A 19,934-nucleotide genomic window follows, 5' to 3' on the forward strand; every position below is an offset into this window, starting at 1 on the left:
CACAATTTGCACATTCTATACTTAATACCTCTTTTTTTTCCATCATGCCAATCATCTGCCTATCACCCCCCACCCCCATAACTTGCAGTACTAGATCCTCCTGCGCCTCTAGTCATCCATTTTTCTCCACCCGACCCCCTTCCCCCAACCACATTCAGTTGGAAGAAAGGTCCCGAACTGAAATGTCACCTATCCCTCCCTGACAGACAAAGGGACACAAAAGCAGGACAGAAGAAAAAAGTAGAAGGGAGATAAGAAAAACAAACATGACAGCTTTTTGCCTTAATGTAAAGAGCATTCGTAATAAGGTGGATGAATTGAATGTGCAGTTAATTGGTAAGGAATATGATATAGTTGGAATTATGGAGACATGGCTCCAGGGTGACCAGGGCTGGGAGCTAAACTTGCAGGGGTATTCGATATTCAGGAAAGATAGACAGAAAGGAAGCTGAGGTGGGATGGCATTGCTGGTGGTAGAGGAGATTAATGCAATAGCAAGGACAGATATTAGGTTGGATGCTGTAGAATCGGTAATGAATAGAACTGCAAAATAGCCAAGGGCAGAAAACGCTTGCTGGAGTTGTGTACAGACCACCAGGCAGCAGTAAGGAGGTTGGGGATATCATCAAGCAAGAAATTATGGATTCTTGTAGCAAAGGTACAACAGTTATCATGGGTGACATTAATCTACATAGAGATTGGCTCAACAAAATTGGCAGCAGTGCCGAGGAGGAGGATTTCCTGGAATATATAGGGGATGGTTTTTTAAATCAATATGTAGAAGAACCTCCTAGAGGACAGGCCATCCTAGACTGGGTATTGTGTAATGAGGAAGGATTAGTTAGCGATCTTGTTGTGCAAAGTACCTTGGGCAAGAGTGACCATAATATGGTGGAACTCTGCATTCGGATGCAAAGTGACACGGTTAATCCAGAGAGTAGGGACCTGAACTCGAAGACTTTAAAGGTATGAGACGGGAATTGGCTACGATAGACGAGCAACTTATACTTAAAGGGTTGACGGTGGAGATGCAATTGCAAAGATTTAAAGACCGCATGGATGAACTCCAAAAAATTGTTCATCCCTGTCTGGCGAAAAAATAAAACGGGGAAGGCGGGTAAACCGTGGCTAACGAGGGAAATCAATGAAAGTGTTAAATCCGAGGATTGACCAATCTGAAACTGGCTGGGGGAAGCAGCAAACCGGAGGACTGAGAGAAACTTAGAACTCAACAGAGGAGGACAAAGGGGTTAATTAAGAGGGGGAAAAACGAGCATGAAAGAAAGCTTGCGGGGAATATAAAAACTGACTCTAAAAAGCTTTTTAGATCTGCAAAAAGGAAAAGATTAGTGAAGACAAATGTAGGTCCCTTACAATCAGACAGGTGGATTTATAATGGGAAACAAGGAAATGGCAGAACAGTTAAACGAATACTTTGTTTTTGTCTTCCTTAGTGAAGACAGAACCAATCTCCCAGAAATACTAGGGGACCGAGGATTAGTGGGAGGGTGGAGCTGAAGGGAATGCACATTAGTCTTAGTGGGAGGGTGGAGCTGAAGGGAATGCACATTAGGAAATGGTGTTTAAGAAAACCATTGGGACTGAAGGCAGATAAATCCCCAGGACCTGATGGTCTGCATCCCAGAGTACTCAAGGAGGTGGCCCTAGAAATCGTGGATTCATTGGTGATCATTTTCCAATGTTCTCTCGACTCTGGATCAATTCCTGTAGACTGGAGGGTAGCCAATGTAACCCCACTTTTGAAGAAAGGAGGGAGAGAGAAAACAGGGAATTATAGACCAGTTAGCCTTACATCGGTAGTGGGGAAGATGCTTGTCGATTGTTAAAGATGTTATAGCAGCGCATTTGGAAAGCAGTGACAAAGTCAGCATGGATTCATGAAGGGCAAAATTATGCTTGACTAATCTTCTGGGATTTTTTGAGGATGTATCAAGTAGAATGGATAAGGGAGGGCCAGTGGATGTGGTGTATCTGGACTTACAAAAATCGTTTGACAAGGTCCCACGCTGGAGATTAGAGTGCAAAATTAGAGCACATGGTACTGGGGGTAGGATATTGGCATGGAGAACTGGTTGGCAGACAGGAAGCAAAGAGTAGGAATTAACAGTTCCTTTTCAGAATGGCAGGGAGTGCCTAGTGGGGTGCAGCAAGGCTCGGTGCTGGGACCCCAGTTATTTACAATATATATTAACAATATAGACGAGGGAATTAAAGGTGACATCTCCAAGTTTGCAGATGACACAAAGCTGGGTGGCAGTGCGAGCTTCGAGGAGGATGCTAGGAGGCTGCAGTGTGACTTGGTTAGGTTGGGTGAATGGGCAGATGCAGATGCAGAGTGAGCATGGCAGATGCAGTATAATGTGGATAAATGTGAGGTTATCCACTTTGGTGGCATGACCAGGAAGGCAGATTATTATCTGAATGGTGTCAGATTAGGAAAAGGGGAGGTGCAACGAGACCTTGTACACCAGTCACTGAAAGTAAGCATGCAGGTACAGCAGGCAGTGAAGAAAGCTGATGGCATGTTGGCCTTCATTGCGAGAGGATTTAAGCTTTGGAGCAAGGTGGTCCTACTGTAGTTGTACAGGGCCCTGGTGAGACTGCACGTGGAGTATTGTGTGCAATTTTGGTCTCCTAATTTGAGGAAGGACATTATTGCTATTGAGGGAGTGCAGCATAGGTTCACCAGATTAATTCCCGGGATGGCGTGACTGATATACGATGAAAAAATGGGTCGATTGGGCTTGTATTCACTGGAATTTAGAAGGATGAGAGGAGATCTTATAGAAACATATAAAATTCTTCAAGGATTGCACAGTCTAGATGCAGGAAAAAAATGTTTCCCATTTAGGGGGAGTCCAGAACGAGGGGTCACAGTTTCAGACTAAGGGGTAGGCCATTTTGGACTGAGATGAGGAAATAACTCTTCACCGTGAGAGTTGTGAATCTGTGGCATTTCCTGCCACAGAAGGCAGTGGAGGCCAATTCACTGGATGTTTTCGAGAGTTAGATTTAGCTCAGGGCTGAAGTAATCAAGGGATATGGGGAAAAAGCAGGAGCGGGTACTGATTTTAGATGATCAGCCATGATCATATTGAATGGCAGTGCTGGCTCGATCGGGCAAATGGCCTGCTCCTATTTTTCTGTTTCTGTTTCTCTGGAGATGGTGCCTCACCCACTAAGTTAATTCAGCACTTTGTGTCTTTTTCTTGTAAACCAGCATCTGCAGTTCAGTTAAGTTTCGAGATTCAGCATGGAAACAAACAGGGCCTTTGGCCCTCCAAGTCCACACAGACCATTGATCAACCATTCACACTAGTTTTATGTTATCCCACTTTCACGGGGGGGGGGGCAATTTTACAGAGGCCAATTAACCTACAATCCGCACGTCTGGGATGTGGGAGGAAACCAGAGTACCCAGTGAAACCCACGTGGTCATAGGGTCAACGTGCAAACTCTATGCAGACAGCATCTGTGGTCAGCACCGAAACCGGGTCTCTCGCGCTGTGATGCAGCAGATCCACCAGCTCTGCCTCCCCTGAATTGTACCAAATGTCACCACCTCCTCTGGCAGCTCACTCCAGATGGCAACCACTGTGGGGAAAATAAACTTACCCTTCATATCCCCTTTGCCTCCTCAGCACCGCCCCTCCCACAGTGCAGCATTCAATCAGTAGTTCACCCCGCAGTGAAGCCCTCCCACAATGAGGTAGCCCCTCAGTGCTGCCTCCCCCACAGTGCAGCAATTCATCAGTGCCACCTCTCCTGCAGTGCAATGCTCCCACAGTACTGCCCCTCCCACAGTGCAGTAGTTTCTCGGAATTGCCTCTCCCACGGTGCAGTAATTCCTTAGTAATGCCCCTTTAATAGTGTGTTGCTCCCTCAGTACTCCTCCTCCCACAATGAAGCATCCAAACTGATAATAATGGGAGACAAGTGGTGGATCTAGCAAAAGATTAAGCAGCATCGCTGAGGGCACAAAGCACATGGCATGAGTCTGTGTACAAGACATTCACATCTGCTCTGGCAGAAGAACTGCAAGATATCATTTACAATTTATTTCCCACCTCAATAAACTCCTGGAATTGAGATCACAAATAAACCTAAATTTTTAGTTAAGTTCAGTTACTTTGTAATGAGATAATAATTCAGTCTGACTGCATTAAATCCAACGATTCACTGATTTGGTTGAGGTGAGAGAGCACAGATCTGACAGTTCTAATGGAAGGAACAGAATCACCCAGTGTGGAGACAGGCAGTGACAGTCCATCAGACTTTCTTCAAACACGTCAGGCATCGCTCAGAGTCTTGTTCGTCAGCAGGATCTGTTCACCAGGCTTGAAGGCGGGCATCCCCATGTATGGACAACTGGCACAGCGGAACGCATCACCCAGATAGCACTGCAAAATCAAGCAGCAACTTTAGAGCTCTCTACACTATTACACAGGGAAGATCAGGCACAGTGAAGCACCAGGCCCACTAAAAGAAGAGTAGCAAGACCATGAGGTGAAGGAGCCAGCAGTATAATGATACAGGGAACACTCACACATTGGTAGAAGAGGTCCTTGCAAATAACAGGCAGTTTCCAGCGCACAGAGATGATAAATAATTGAGAGCCAAGAACTGCTCCTTGGAACCCTCCACCAGTTATAATTTGGGCAAGGTGGAGAGCCCTAACCTGACTGTTTATTTCACCCCCCAGTCTTCCATGATCACCCCCACATGATAAATCCCCAGTCATGTCAGCTCGTATTTTGTGCACTGAATGGAACATCTGCTGAAAATTATCTATATTAACACCGCCCCCTCTATCAACGCTGTTTGTTTTATCCTACAAGAACAATTTCCCTTAAAAACTCCAATATGATTTTCATTCCCTCTCTCCTAGTTCCTGACACATCTATTTCGGCCGCGGGGACTTCCATCCCCTTGCGGGGACTGTGCGGATCGGTCGGGGACGAGCTGTCTGTCCGTGGGCGTGGGGAAGAGAGTGGAAGTTTTGTAGCCTCCATCACAGTGAGGGGGTGTTTGGAGTCACTGTGATGGACGTTTGTGTTGGGGTTATGTGTCTTGTGTTCTTTTTTGTATGACTGCTCTGTAGTTTCGTTCGGTACCTTGGTACCGAATGACAAATAAAGCTCTGTTATGTTATTCTGTTATGTTATGTTACATGAAAGGCACCAGTGTAATACGGTTTAAAGAGACACATGCAGAGCAAGCATAAGTCCCTGCATGCATCATTGATTCTTGTTTCTTAATGCCTTGTTGGGAAAGATTGGACACCAGATCAAGCTCCGATATTCATTTGGGCAATCAGATTTTGAGGAAACTTACACTTCCACAAGACGATTTGACCTGCAGGGACTTTACATCTTTGGGTCCTTTACCCCCCAACTCTTCTGCGAGACCACATGTGCTGAAAAAGAAAGACCAAGTCATACATAAATGCAAGCACCTTTGCTTTAACTAATCACAACAGCGGTGAGAGTCGATGTCAGACCTGGCGGGGGGGACGGGGGGGGGGGTGCCGAGAGTGATGGGGGGGGCGCTGAAAACTAAGGAAATCAGCAAAGTGGGGGAAGAGGCCTGCAACCACGTGCAATGGCAGGCAGTAATTAAGACTGTTTGGTGAACTTTTTTAACTTTGCCAAAACATGGTTTCATACAACCCGGTAAAATCATACAGCAGACCTCACCGAGGCAGTACATACTTGTACACACTTGTACACAAGTGTGTACTGCCTCGGTGAGGTCTGCTGTATGATTTTACCGGGTTGTATGAAAAACAAAATATTTCACTGTACCGAGGTATATGTGACAATAAAGTATAATTGACTCATTAAATCATTGGAGAGGTCAACTGCGAGCCCCTCGTGGAGGGCAATGACAAGGGAATGGCAAAGGTCCCCTCGGGAAGGTTTTGGAGGTGGTAGGAAGGGCATGTTGATTTGGGGAGATGGGCACTTGAAAGTGGGGGAAAGCAAAAGGTGTTGTTTACAGAGAGTGAGTATAGAAGGAGGAAGATCTGAGCAGCTGGCATCACAGGCACAAGATGATTTGCAAGTAGATGATTCACGTGGTCACCACAGTACCGAAGGGCTTGAGTGCGAGCAGGACACTGACCAGTTTTTACAGGCACGCTTTTTCTTTTTGCTGTCTCCACAATTCATGACCCGGAGCGAGGCTGGGTCAGGTTTCTTTAAATCATTTTCGTCCAGCAACTCATCAGAATCTATGAAATCCTGCAGAAGAACAGGAAGGGAGAATCTGTTTTACTCTGAATGGAATTAATTCCTTCCCATTGTTTTCTAGGATGAGCACCTGACACCTCCAACCCAACAGATTCTATAATGAAGATAGTAGAACTCAGAGCAGCATCTCTCTCGACGTATTCATCCCTTTAATAATAAAAGATCTGGAAAGGATGTGCCAGTGCAGGGCAGAGCAATGGAAGAGCACAGCTTGGATTGGTAGCTTTCGATGTTCCCTCTCCATGATGTTCGCTTGTAGAACCGCAAACTAAAGGGGTTTCATCATTCTCAGTGCGTGGGAGCCTCTGCCTTGAGCAGCAGCAAAATATTACAACACACCAGAACCTTGAAATAAAATCAGAAAAAGCTTGGAACAAACATTTGGTGAGGCAGGCTACGATTCAGAGGTAATTGCCACTTGGGACAGAGTAGCATGCTCAACCAAATCAGAGGACCGTGGAGACCCATGGGCAATATGGCTAGGGGCGATTTATGGCCTTTGCGAGAGGCACCAAGTCACTCAAATCATCACAAATTTAATCCGCATTTTGTGGAGCCGTTCTTACAACTGTAGCCTGTGTGCCTTACAATCTGGTGCAGCAGGTGGATTTGGGAGGGGGAGGGGTTGGAAAGATGGCTTAAGCAAATCAGTTCACCTTCTCAAATTGCACAGCAAGACAGGGTGTAAGCGGACCAACAAATCTGCCAATAGCTGCTCTGTGATCTGCCACACCCTGGCAGCATGAAATTGCCTGGACCTCTGCAACCTCTGGTTGGAAACAAACGGAAACAGCACTGCTAGTGTTGAGACTATCCATTTTCTCATCATCTACATTTACCTTCTGTTTGGAATAGCTCAGTTTACGTCAGTTTAGTAAACTTCACAAGACTCAGTTGCACCGTTGCTGCATTTCAACATTCTCAGATGGCACCATGTAGGCTGTTGATATAGTCAGTTTCCAACGGGGAGACAGACTGAGCAGAATGGCAGCCGGACAGTTTAAAAATGATTGGCTCACTGTTTGATTGGCTCACTGAGAAACAGAGCAGCCAATAAGAAGTGAAGGTATAGCAGAGTGGCCTATTGTGTGTTGCGATGCAAGTTTTGAGAGCAAAGTTGAGGCTTTGGCTTGCACGGCTTCAGCAAGGAGGCCAACGGTGAAATAAGGCAAGGTCTTTTCTTTTCACAAGTTGCTCTGGTGGTAGTGCAGTGAAAATTGCAGTTAGGACATTTGTATGCTCCTGCTGCGAGATGTAGGAAGTGAGGGTGACTTCCAGTGGCCCTGAGGACAACTGAGGGAAGTGCGTCCATCTGCAGTTCCTAACTGACCATATGAAGGAATCTCTAAGTCATCTCTTTCAGAACGCTGTGCAGTCCATCCAATCCAGGTGACATCCATCTTCAGACCTTTCAGCTTCCCAAGCACTTTCTCCTTAGTGATAGCCACTCCACTAACTTCCACCCCCTGACTCTCTTGAATTTCTGTCACTTTGCTGGTGTCTTACACTGTGAAGACTCATGCCAAAAAAGGATTCAATTTATCTGCCATTTCTTTATTCCCCATTATCACTTCTCCAGCATAATTTTCCAACAGTCCAATGTCCACTCTTGTCTCTTTCTTACTCTTTATACATCTGAAGAAATTTTTGCTATCTTCTTTTATAATATTGGCCAGCTTTTAAATATTTTGTTTTATTTAAAGGTAGAATAAAGGTGGTTGGTCTCCTGGTCTTGATCAGCTAAATACGAGGAAACAATGGGAAGCTAGAAAAGAAATTGCAGGAACCCAAGGTGAGATATATAAATCATCATTAGACATGGGTCTAACCCCGGCTAATGTTGTGCCTCTATTTAAGAAGGGCTGCAAAGAAAAGCCCGGGAACTAAAGACCACTAAGTCAAACATCTATGGGAGGTATCTGGAATATGTTAGGTATATGGTAGTTGAGGCAGGTACAATCACAACATTTAAAAAACATTTAGGCAGCTACATGAATAGGATAGTTTTAGAATGATATGGGCCAAACGCAAGCAGGTGGGACTAGTGCAGATGGTGTATGTTGGTCAGCGAGGGCAAGTTGGGCCGAACAGCCTGTTTCCACGCTGTATGACTCTATGACTGAGAGATCCCACCACAAACAGGGGAAGGCAATGGTGACAGAGGAATTACACCACAAGAACAGAAAGGTTGCAGTTACAGAGGGATCTTACCACTTTAAACAGAGCAAGTTAATAAGGACTGAAGGATCTTATCACACCAACCATGGAAAGGTAGTGGGGACTGAGGGATCTGAACACATACAGAAAAAGGTAGTGTGGAGGGAAGGATATCACCACATTGAAAAGGCAACGGTAGTGAGGATTGAGGGATCTCACCACATCGTCATCATTCATATCGATAGCTGACAAGGTCCAAGCCTTTGCTGCATTGGGGTCCAACTGTAGCTTCTCTGTAATAGCAAATTCCATCAATTAGTCTAACTGCCTGCACCCGCTCCTTAACAGCCTCCTTTCTTCCACCCACCCGCCATCTCCTGATAGCATTGCAGCCGGCCACATTACCTTGCATAAAATTCATTAAATGGAAAGACGAAGACTTTCCAGCTGCTCACCAGTGAATACACCCATTCCATCATCTTCAAACTCTGGGAGCTGCCTGTGAAGTGATCTCTCTTAACAATTTTACATCTGACTGGATTGCAGCATCTTTTATCGCTACCAGAAATGAATTTGTTTGACTGGTGGATTTACTATCTTAGTTACATACTAAAAACGCCATTGTGGTTAGTCTACAACATGAAAACATGACAAGGAAAACCCATGAAGAATAATGGAAACAGGGACATTGTATAGACTGGGAGGTGCATTCTGGGGGGAAATCTGTGCTTTACCTGCCCTGGGACAGTTAAGCGTGGTGGAGACTTCATTTTACATCTTTCTGATATTGTGGATTAATAAGACATTTTCATCATGCTTATAGTTGCAAAGTTACACGACATTCTCATCATGCTTATAGTTCCCCTTTGACTGCTTATTAACACTTACCTGGTACCTGGTTGTTTTTTTTAACAAACGACAGTTTGAGTTGAGAAGAGGATCCGACTTCAAAGTCTGGTTTCTTGGCCATTAATCCATGCTTCACTAAGTTTCCACTAGGGGAGCCGATGCCTTGGTCTATGGAACTTAGTTGATCAGCAGTCAAAAGTTCTTTTTCCATCTGTGACAAAGAGTCAGTAGTACAATCACTGCTGATTTGTGTGCAAAGTGGAGCTGGAACAAACCACAGCAATGCAGGAACAATGAAGCAGAGGGACCCCAATGCCACTGCCATTGGTTTGTTGACTACGTACATTTATGGAACAGATCAAGTTTCTGCAAATCAGTCACAGGAGTGCGAAGAATTGAATGTTACCCAGGAACCTGCCTCAGGTTGCAGTGAAAGAAATGCAGCTGAGCTAAGGCTCCAGTGTCGGGGGAAACAAAGTCGGCAAGTGCGAATCTTTAAGGTGAGAGTAGACATTTTAAACATTTTAAAAAGAGGATAACAAAAGGAAAGGGTCTGTTACCAGATCAGAAATGTAACCTGAGCAAAGGCATGGATCTGGTCCAATAAACTCTTCACAGCTGTCTTTACAAAAGGATAGGGAACACAGGCACTGACATCAAAGAGTAATGTGCGATGCATTGAATGTGGTTATACATAACGCCTCCTCTCCAGCCCTTCAGGCATCCCAATCACTCCTACACAGTCTGTACCCTCATCTAACCCCCTCTCCAGCACATCGGGCCATCCTGATGTCCTCCTCATGTCCCTTCCACAGGAATTCTCCAAGCAGCACCTTCATCTTACTCATCTGTAACCCAGAAAACCCCACCGGAGCCACTTCATCCCCACCCCTCACCTCCTACATGGCTCATTCTCTCCTTCAACACTCCAACCTCCATAAACAGTAGTCCCCCCTCAAGCACAGTAAAAGATCCTCTCCCAAATAATACTCCACCTGCTTAGCTGTAATAGACCACTCTTCCCCCTTCAGCATGTCCCCATCTCAGACTCAGCATGTCCAATCTCCCAGACTGCTCTCTTTCCAAAAAAACACTCCATCCGCCAATGACATTCCTGGCTCATCCCAGTGGACCAAGAGGGCAGTTTTCTCATTTACTGGATAGTGCGTCTGTCTAGTCTCAACCATACCTCACAGATCTCCGTAAAACCAGCCAGTTTAAGCAGAGAGGCGAGCTGAGACGCAGTCTTCAATCTCCCATTATCACCTAATGCAGAGAAAAGAACAGTGTTAAAGAGCAACAACCTTCACACCAATGACTGATATTATGCTTCTAAGACCTAGTGAATGCTGGTTTAACCCTCTACCACTGCATGCTGATGCTTGAAGGAGGATACTTGATGCTTGGTGAGAGGATGATCACATTTCTGTGAAAGCAGGATGTATCAAAGCAGCAGGAAGCATGCTGGAAACTCAGGCATCAGCAAACATCTCTGTTCACTGCCCTGGGTGGTCTCCTGCCCCAGCACTACAGGGCAACACCTCATGCTACTGCTGTGACTTGAAAGGTGAGACAGACCAGAGCCAAAGATTCATCAGAACAAAGAGGCCTTTGAGTGGGCAGATATCATTGGGGATTGGCTAATGAGTCTATACTCCAACAGTTTTTTCTCTCCACAGTGGATGGCCCTGCCCATCGATTTCAGAATGAATGAATGAAGAAGCAGGACCACAACTGGAATGCTGTGAACACTGAGCCTCAGGATAATCTGGCATTACAGCCATTACATTAGAGCCTGAAGGTTTGAACACAAAGAATCGCATTTCATTCATTTTGTGTGTTGACTTAAGCCCGATGGATGAGTAGGAATTCATTAGAACTGGTGGCAGACATCTGGAACAGCAGTCACAAGGCAGTCCGTAGTCCAATGTTCAAGAACGCCTAATGTCAACAGGAATCTGCTTTTATTGGTTAATACTACCATTATATTTACTATATTATTGATATCTGAATAATTAATTTCCACTTGGATTTGACTGAAATTATTTAATTAATTTAAAAAAACGTTTCCCAGAAAGTGGATCTAAGACAAGTATTGCTTCCCAATTACAACAGTAACTGGGATGTGATATCCTCAAAGTTCTGTACATCGCAATAAGACGCCGACTCTCCCTGAATAAAGTTCAACCACCTTCCGGATCATATGCTGCACTCATATGTTATACCCCAAGTGCTTCCTGTACAAGTACATCTGGATCCATTGTTAAAATAAATCTAGGGCGGCACAGTGGTGCAGCTGGTAGAGCCGCTGCCACACAGCGCCAGTGACCTCCGTTGTTTCCAGTTGTACAGATTAGTCTACCAAGCAATTGCTTGTCAAAGGCCTTGCTAAAGTCCATGTGGACAACATCCACTGCCCTGCCCCTCATCAATCCACTTGGTGACCTCTTCAAAAATCTCCAGGATATTCATGAGACACTATTTCTGACACACAAAGCCATGCTGATCATCCCTATTCAGCCTGTATCTACCCAAATGCTGGTAGATCTTGTCCCTCAGAATCCCATCCAACAATTAATGTCACCAGCTTTCGGTTCCCCGGCTTATCGTTGCTGCCCTTCTTAAATAACAGTACAACGTTAACCACCCTCCAGTTTTCTAGAATCTCACCTGTGGCTAATAATGATGCAAATATATCTACACTGGCCTGCACAATTTGCTCCCTAACCTTGCACAAGGTTTAGAGTAGACAGTTTACAGATACAGCATGGTAACAGGCTCCTCTGTCCACCGAGTCCGCGCCGTTCCAACCAATGATAGTTTGATGTTCTACCAGTTTTTAATCCTACATGCTAGGGGCAATTTACAGAAGCCAATTGACCTACAAACCTGCATGTCTTTGGAATATGGGAGAAAACCAGAACACTCCGAGAAAACCCACGCAGTCACAGGGAGAACATAAAAACTCCATAGAAACAGCAACCATAGTCAGGATTGAACCCGGGACTCTGGCATTGTAAAGCAGTAACTCTACCCTGCAAGGCCTTTGATGAAGTTCCGCATTGTAAGCTGCCCCGGAAGATTAGATCATATGGGATCTGGGGAGAGATAGCTAACTGGATACAGAATTAACTTTATTGAAGGAACCAGAGGGTGGTGGTGGAAGGGTGTTTTTTCAGACTGGATGCCTGTGGTATACATCTGGGCCATTTGCTGTTTGTGGTTTATATCAATGACTTGGATGAGAATGTACGAGGCATGATTAGCCAGTTTGTAGATGATTTTAAAGGAGGGTGGTATCGTAGTCTACGGTACCAGATGGTATTTGAAGATGGTTATCAAAAATTACAGCAGGATCGTGATCAGCTGGCAAGTGGGTGGAGGAATGTAGTTTAACGTAGAGGTGTTGCATTTTAGGAAGTCAAACAGGGCAATACCTTCGGAGTGAATGGTAGGGTCCTGGGGAGTGTTATAGAGCAGAGGGATCTAAGAGTACAGGTTGATAGTTCCCAGAAAGTGGCATCACAGATAGATAAGGTGGTCAAGAAGGCTTTTGGTGCATTGGCCTTCAGTTACGGTTAGAACTCCCGTAGTTAACTCGACAACATCACCTTCCACCCTGTCTCATGCAAAGACAATATCCCCTAATCTCAATTTGTTCGTCTCCACTGCATCCGCTCCCAAGATGAGGCTTTCCATTTTAGAACATCCAAGATGTCCTCTTTCTTTACTAAACTAAGTTTTCCCCCTGCTGTCAAAGATTGATCCCTCACCTGCCCAGTGCCTCATCATCTCGCATCATACTGGGTTCCTTGGTCGGCATGGACGAGTTGAGCCGAAGGGCCTATTTCCCTGCTGTTTGACTCGATATCTCACTTTTCAAAGTTTCTCACTTGCCAGAAATCCCCTTACCTGACACTCTAAATCGACCACTGCATGCGCCCACCACATGCTTCCGAAATCGGTCTTGCCCTGATTTAAGACCTTAACATATGGACCAGTCCTATACTTCTCCCTAACTACTTCAAAACTAATAGAATTATGGTCACTGGTCCCAAAGTACCCCCCCCACTTACACTAGTCACTTGCCACCTCATTCTCCAATAGGAGGTCCAGTGTTTCAACCTCCTGAGTAGGAATCTCTAATATTGATTAATGAAGTTTCCTCAGACAAATTTAACCAACTCTCCATCCCCCACCCAACCCTGTATAAGCTCTGTACATTATGGAGGACCCAGTCAATATCAGGGAAGCTGAAATCTCGTATTAATAATACCCTGTTATACTTACAGCCATCTGCAACCTCCCTAAACATCTGTTCCTCTAATTCACCCTGTCAATTGGGAGGCCGATAATACAGTCCCATCAAAATGATGCTCCCTTCCTGTTTTCAAATGCCACCCATATGACCTCACTAAACAATCCTCCAAGAATATCCTCCCATTACTGTAGTTATGTGTCCCTGATCAAAAAGCCCCCCCCTCCCCCAAAATTTCGGCTTCACCCATACCTGCATCCTGGACCTGCAACAGAATCACAACAGGCCCCATTTCTCACATTCCAAAATTCACTGCTTCAAATGCATCTCATACAGAAAACGACATTCCTGCCATCTTGTGTGTATATTAGGACTACATACTTCCTTCTTTCTGCATGTCACCAGGAGCTGCCCCTCTTTGACAAACTATCTCACTCTCCCAACACTCCAATAGCTGTCCTGTTCGCTGTGGCACCTGCCTGTTCAGGGGCATAGTACTCGCCCTTCCACTTTCTCCCTCTCCACCTTCCTGAATTCTGAACAAGATGTTCACGATGTTACTTCCGTTCCATGGGGACTCATAGACATAGGCTGAGTGATTGTTTTTCAGAACCACCTTCTTCAGTTATGAATTTGGGAGCCTCTGGCATAGAGTTAAGCAATTTCATATGTAGTCGCCAGCAATGATCTTGCCTCCAGTCCCAGCTATTGCTCCGCCATCTTTGGTTTAGTGACTTGTTCCACTTATATCTCCTATTGCCTTCCATATCCATTCAGATAATCGAATCCGTATTGCCTGATAAAATTACTGGAATATTTTACAGTTCCAACGGGAGGTCATAGACAGTGTCAAGTCTATTTCTGCATTCACAGTTGCCATCTAGCCTGTGTATTTCCAGATTTTGTACTTTTACTTTTTCAACTTAATACATTCATTGTTTTTCCATCATCACTATCTGCATTTTATCACTTCTTTATTTTGTAAAGCTTGCACAAGAACTTATGCTACACTGCATATCAAAGGTCCAAAGTACAATGCTACCTGATATACACACGGGCTCCTTGAAGTAAAATCTTCCTCCAGGCTTCAGAATTCGAGCTATTTCAGCAAAGACGTCAAAACTGTGCAGAGTGACAGACTCTGGCACGACACCAGAGAGCACAACGTCAAAGCTGGAGTCCTTGTGAGCAGCTGCAAATAGAGCAAAGGGTAATTCACAGTCTGGCACACTGACAACCGTCTTCATGACATACAAGAGGCAGCAGCCACAGTACAATCAACAGGACCTTCGTGTCATGCAACATCAAAGGCAACAGGTCATCTGTCCATTCTCTCCACAGATGCTGCTTGATCCACTGAGTTTCTCCAGCACTTTGTGTTTTGCTTATTTATTTGAATAGCTAGATAATAACAAATACTATAACTAGATAATATAGCTAATAAAGAAGAGTCTTTTCACTTTAGACAGATATTTGTGGAGTATGTAATATATCAGTTAGAGATCATGAAGGAATTTGTAGGACACTGCTGAGAATAAAGGGACCTGGAACAGAGCAGGAAATTATGATTGGAGCAGAATGTGGACATGGGAGACTGCACGTATTGAAACCTGGAAAAACAAACAATCTGCTGGGGAACTCAGCTGGTGAGCAGCTTTGAATTAGAGTACTACTTGTGTAGAGGATAAATCTCTCACCTATAAAATTTATTTTGCAGTTTCTCGAGCATATTGACAATGGACGAACCAGAACTTAATTAGCCAGAAACTGTGGGGAACTGCACTGATTAAGTGTTAATGGAACATGATGTTCAACACAGAGATAATGCACAGCACAGGAAAATGCCGGCAACTCACTGGTGTGTGTCCAGTTGCCCGACTTCAGCCAGTTATAGACCATGGCTGAGTCTGAGGCAAAACAGTAACTAGTTCATCAAGAAGGAGACAAAAATCATGAGGCTTTAAGATCACAATTGTATTGGTCAGATCACTGGATTAAAGTCATGACTATCAGGCACAAAGTTGAAAAAGTTATTTCTGAGCCATAGCCAGCATGTGTAAAAAACAGCCACAGCTTTGGAGGACATAATATACAGACCTGACCTCTGAACATCAAGTAGTAAGACGGAGCTAATGCTAGCACAGTCTGGGCAAGATGTCCAGTGCCGAGTACAGAAGTCATGCTGACTGTGCAAGCTCAGCAGAGGTCAGTCACCTGAGGGGAGTATAATGATTCAGCTTGTAGTGCCACTGCCTCACAGCTAGAGTGACCCAGGTTCAATCCTGACCTTGTGTGCTATTTTGTAGTTTATATGTTCTCCCAGTGATTGCATGGGTTTCCCACAGTGGCTATGGATTCCTCGCACATCCCAAAGATGTCTCGGTTGGTGATGAATCGACCGCAGTAACCGAGCGACCCTAAATGTGCAGATTAGTCGTAGCATCTGGGGGTTGATGGGGATTTGGAGAGAATAAAAATGGGATTAATGTAGGACCAGTGTAAATGCGTGGCTGATGGTTGCTTCCGACTCAGTGGGTCGAAGGACCTGTTTCCATGCTGTATGACTCATTGATTAAGCAGTCAGGGAGAACTGATATGCTGTGGATACTGACAATGGACTGAGTAGAAGCACCAAGTTGGTTATCATCCCATGGTTTGAGGCACAATTGCAGAAACTGGGGGATTCTGGTCTTCAAGCTAAAGGAAGGATCTTATTAAGCTGGAAAAGGTGCAGCAACGATTCATAAGAGTGTTTCCAGAACTGGGGGGCTTGAGTTATAATGTTTTTCACTGTTTTATGATATATGTGACAATAATAAGCCAATCTCCCCACCCATCCCCATCCCCTCCCCCAACATTAACATAAATTGTAAATATCTGAGGGCGAAGAACTGACTTGGGCCACTACACTATTTACACCATTCCCGTCTGCCTAAAAAGGACTTATTTATGCTCTCTGTGTTCTGTGTGATAGCTGATCCTTATTCCATGCTGACACACTATAAGCTCTTATCTTGTGCACCAGCCATCAACGAGGCATCTTGCACGAGGTCACATGCACTTGCTAAGTAACCCCATCGGGACTCGCACCAAATTTTTCCCCTCCCCTTCCACCTACATCCCTTCCTCGAGCTTCACATTTCTCATTTCACATTTTTTTATTTTGTCTCATAACTTCTGCCTTTTCAATTCTGGCCTCTGTCCAACAAACTGCCTGTAAAAATCCACCCTTCCTTGTATAAACCTATTACCTAATGTGCTTTGTCATCCCTTCCTGCTTTCTTACCCCGCCCACAATCAGTCTGAAGGTTCACAACCCATAAGGTCACCTATCTATGTTTTCCAGAAGTGCTGCCTGACCCACTGAGTTACTCCAGCACTTTGTGTTTTTTAAAGGTGTTGATGGACAGATGAGAGTGATTCAGTAGCAAGGTTACAGGGGAGTGAGGGGAGGAGAAATTGACTTATGGGATTGCTCTGCTGGGAGCTGGCAGGAGTCAAATGACTATCTTCTGTACCAAGTTATGGACAGGCTAATAAGAGTTCTTATCAGACACAGTACTAAAACCTGCATTTAGTTAATAGGTGATAAGGGGAGAAAGTGACTATGTTGTCTTGTTCTCCATACTTACATAGCTGAAGCCTCTCAATGTTTTCCATTGCCACATTTCCTGAAGAGCCAGTAACTGCCCGAATGTCCTGCACCAGCTTGGAATTCGATTCAGCTGTGATCAAATCATCCCAGATCACTGCCACGTAGTGTCCTAGCTTTATATCAAACTGATCCATTGTAAAACTGCTTTAGAACAAGAAGTAAATATTACAGAATGACATCAGTCGCAGATGTAAAGGAAATAAAATTTACAATATTATTCACCATGGGGAGCTGGGGAATACAGTCCAAATAACAGTAAGGATGGGGTGAAGGTGGGGATTGTGCTGATTGGGAGAAGGCAAGGCTCAGGATAAGGAGGGAGGAAGGTATGCAAGTAGGGAGGTGGAGGGAAGTAGAATGTAGGTGCTTAGTAATGAGATGGAGCTATTTCCTTTACGATATGAAAAGTTCCATAGAACAGAGATCATAAAAAAAGTACAGCATAGGGTCAGGCTCGTCGACCCACTATGCCTGGGCCGAACATGATGCCTGGCTAAATAAATCTCATCAGCCTGTACATATTACATACCCCTCCATTCCCTGCATATCTATATGCCCATCTATTGTATCTACCATCTATCCTATCTAAACCTCCCAATTTTATACACTTCTATCAGGTCTCCGCTCAGACACTGTCGCTCCAGAGACAGCAATACAGGTTTGTCCAATCTCTCCTTATGGTAACATCCTCTAATCCAAGCAGCAATCTGGTAAACCTCTTCTGCACCACCTCCAAAGTCTCCACATCCTTCCTCCAAAGGGAAACAGAATTACACACAATATCCCAAATGTGGCCTAACTGAAGTCTCATAAAGCTGCATCATGACTGTTATATTCAATGCCCTGTTCAATAAAAGCAAGCATGCTGTATGCCTTCTTTACTTTATACTTTCCCCTTGCATTGGACCTCCCAAAGTGCAATACCTTATACTTGCATGGATTACATAGAACAGTACAACACAGGGACATGCTCTTTGGTCCACAATATTTATGCAGAATATGATACCCAGTTAAACTGTTCTCACCTGTCAAATGATCCATATCCCTCTATTCCATACACTTCCTTGGGAAAAAGGTTCTGATTGTCTACCCTATCTATGCCTCTCACATTAAACTGGCTTCTTCCTGCCTTTCCACACACCTGATCACCGACCCCCTCAGAAATGTTGTAATCTCTTCTGCACCTCCTGCAAAGACTTGGCAACCTCTAGTTAAAGAAATTCTTCCTGATTTCCATTCTAAAGGTACGCCCATTAATAAAAGCTAGGATGTTACATTACAGTTGCACAAGATGTTGGTGAGGCCACGTTTGGAGTATTGTGTTCTGTTTTGGTCACCCTGCTAAAGGAAGGATGTTGTTAAGATGGAAAAGGCACAGAGAAGATTTACAAGGATGTTGCCAAGACTTGAGGACCTGAGCTGCAGGCAGAGGTTGAGCAGGCAAGGACTTTATTCCTTGGAGTGCATGAGGATGAGAGGTGATCGTATAGACAAGTATAAGGTCATGAGGGGAACAGATACACAGTCTCAGAGTAGGGGAATCAAGAACCAGGGAACATAGGTTTAAAGTAAGAGGGGAAACATTTTATAGGAACCTCAGGGGCAACCTTTTCACATGGACTGTGGTAGGCATATTGCTGCCAGATGAGGTAATTGAGGCAGATACAATTCTGAATTTTATAGAATCATGAGGGGTGTAGGTAAGGTGAATGGTCCAGTTGCTTGCGCCGTTGGCTAACTGCACTGTCCAGCCGCGGAAGCCCCAATGAGGTCAAGATTGGTCGTCTTACATCGGCCGAGGGGTCAAATCTTTGGGAGAACCACCAAAGTGAAACTTGCATTTCGTGTATGGGCAGCGCGAGTGCTGGTTAACGAGTTTTCCCAAGATGGGATGGTCTAAAACAAGAGGCCATTGATTTAAGATGAGAGAGGAAAGATTTAATGGGGATCTTAAGGGAAACTTTTTTCTACACAGAGGATGATGGAAATGTGGAACAGGTTGTCAGAGGAAGTGGCAGAGGCAAGTTCAATTACTAAGTTTAACAGGTATTTAGACATGTATGTAGATATGAATGATTTAAAGGGACATCAGCCAAATGCAGGGAAATTAGACCATGCCAGGTAGTCAACTTGGTCAGCATTGATGAGTTGGGTCAAAGGGTCTGTGTCTGTGCTGTATAACTCTGTGATTAATTCCTCTTGGTTATAATGCTAGTGATTAGTCCAGAGCCCGTATAAGGCACAAAGCAATAAGGATGCTCTTTCACAAGCTTCCCCCACTCCAAACCCGCTCACTCCTGCCCTCACTGCCACATATCTGTGCCCATGAACAGGCAACAGCTGTGTACAGGCAACACCACTTCAACACCCATGTACTGGCAGCACCTCTTCTGCACCTTTGTACAAACAACACGCCGTCCTATTACTGTCTCTCGGTGCCCAACACCCATCATCCCCCGTCCTCCTCCTCCCACCTTCCCCACGATCCTCAATGCCTCCAATAGCAGTCTTCAACTCACAGCATCGACTACCCGGCCGACGAACAAGCCCGTCACTCGCCCACCAACAAGCCCCACGCTCCTTTCACTCGCCCACCAACACGCCCGACGCTCCCTTCACTCGCCCACCAACAAGCCCGACGCTCCAGTCACTCGCTCACCAACAAGCCCGACGCTCCGGTCAGTCGCTGCAGTCCCGGGGCTCGAGCTCCTGCGCACGGTGTCGCGCGGGTGACGTTCCGTGG

At 45.0% G+C, this 19,934-nt stretch overlaps 1 protein-coding gene across 5 annotated transcripts; it reads right to left on the minus strand.

Annotated features, from left to right (window-relative positions):
• Positions 1-4,034: 4,034 nt before the first annotated feature.
• On the minus strand, positions 4,035-19,927 carry ciapin1 (cytokine induced apoptosis inhibitor 1). 5 transcript variants are annotated; one of them, XM_078400656.1, is made up of 9 exons: positions 19,711-19,821; positions 17,169-17,332; positions 14,579-14,728; positions 10,468-10,544; positions 9,318-9,489; positions 8,649-8,722; positions 6,145-6,263; positions 5,356-5,437; positions 4,035-4,421 (listed from the first exon to the last, which is right to left on the minus strand). In XM_078400656.1, the coding sequence occupies exons 1-9, from the start codon at positions 19,713-19,715 to the stop codon at positions 4,311-4,313; spliced, it is 954 nt and encodes a 317-aa protein (XP_078256782.1). In that variant the 5' UTR covers positions 19,716-19,821; the 3' UTR covers positions 4,035-4,310. The 5 variants fall into 5 exon arrangements, with proteins under 5 accessions (XP_078256782.1, XP_078256784.1, XP_078256783.1 ...); XM_078400658.1 differs by lacking the exon at positions 19,711-19,821 and adding an exon at positions 19,851-19,927 and having other exon boundaries at positions 4,036-4,421; XM_078400657.1 differs by lacking the exon at positions 19,711-19,821 and adding an exon at positions 19,851-19,927 and having other exon boundaries at positions 4,036-4,421; positions 17,169-17,335.
• Positions 19,928-19,934: the final 7 nt, after the last annotated feature.

The sequence above is a fragment of the Rhinoraja longicauda genome, chromosome 6 (assembly GCF_053455715.1).
Source record: "Rhinoraja longicauda isolate Sanriku21f chromosome 6, sRhiLon1.1, whole genome shotgun sequence".
Taxonomy (NCBI): domain Eukaryota; kingdom Metazoa; phylum Chordata; class Chondrichthyes; order Rajiformes; family Arhynchobatidae; genus Rhinoraja; species Rhinoraja longicauda.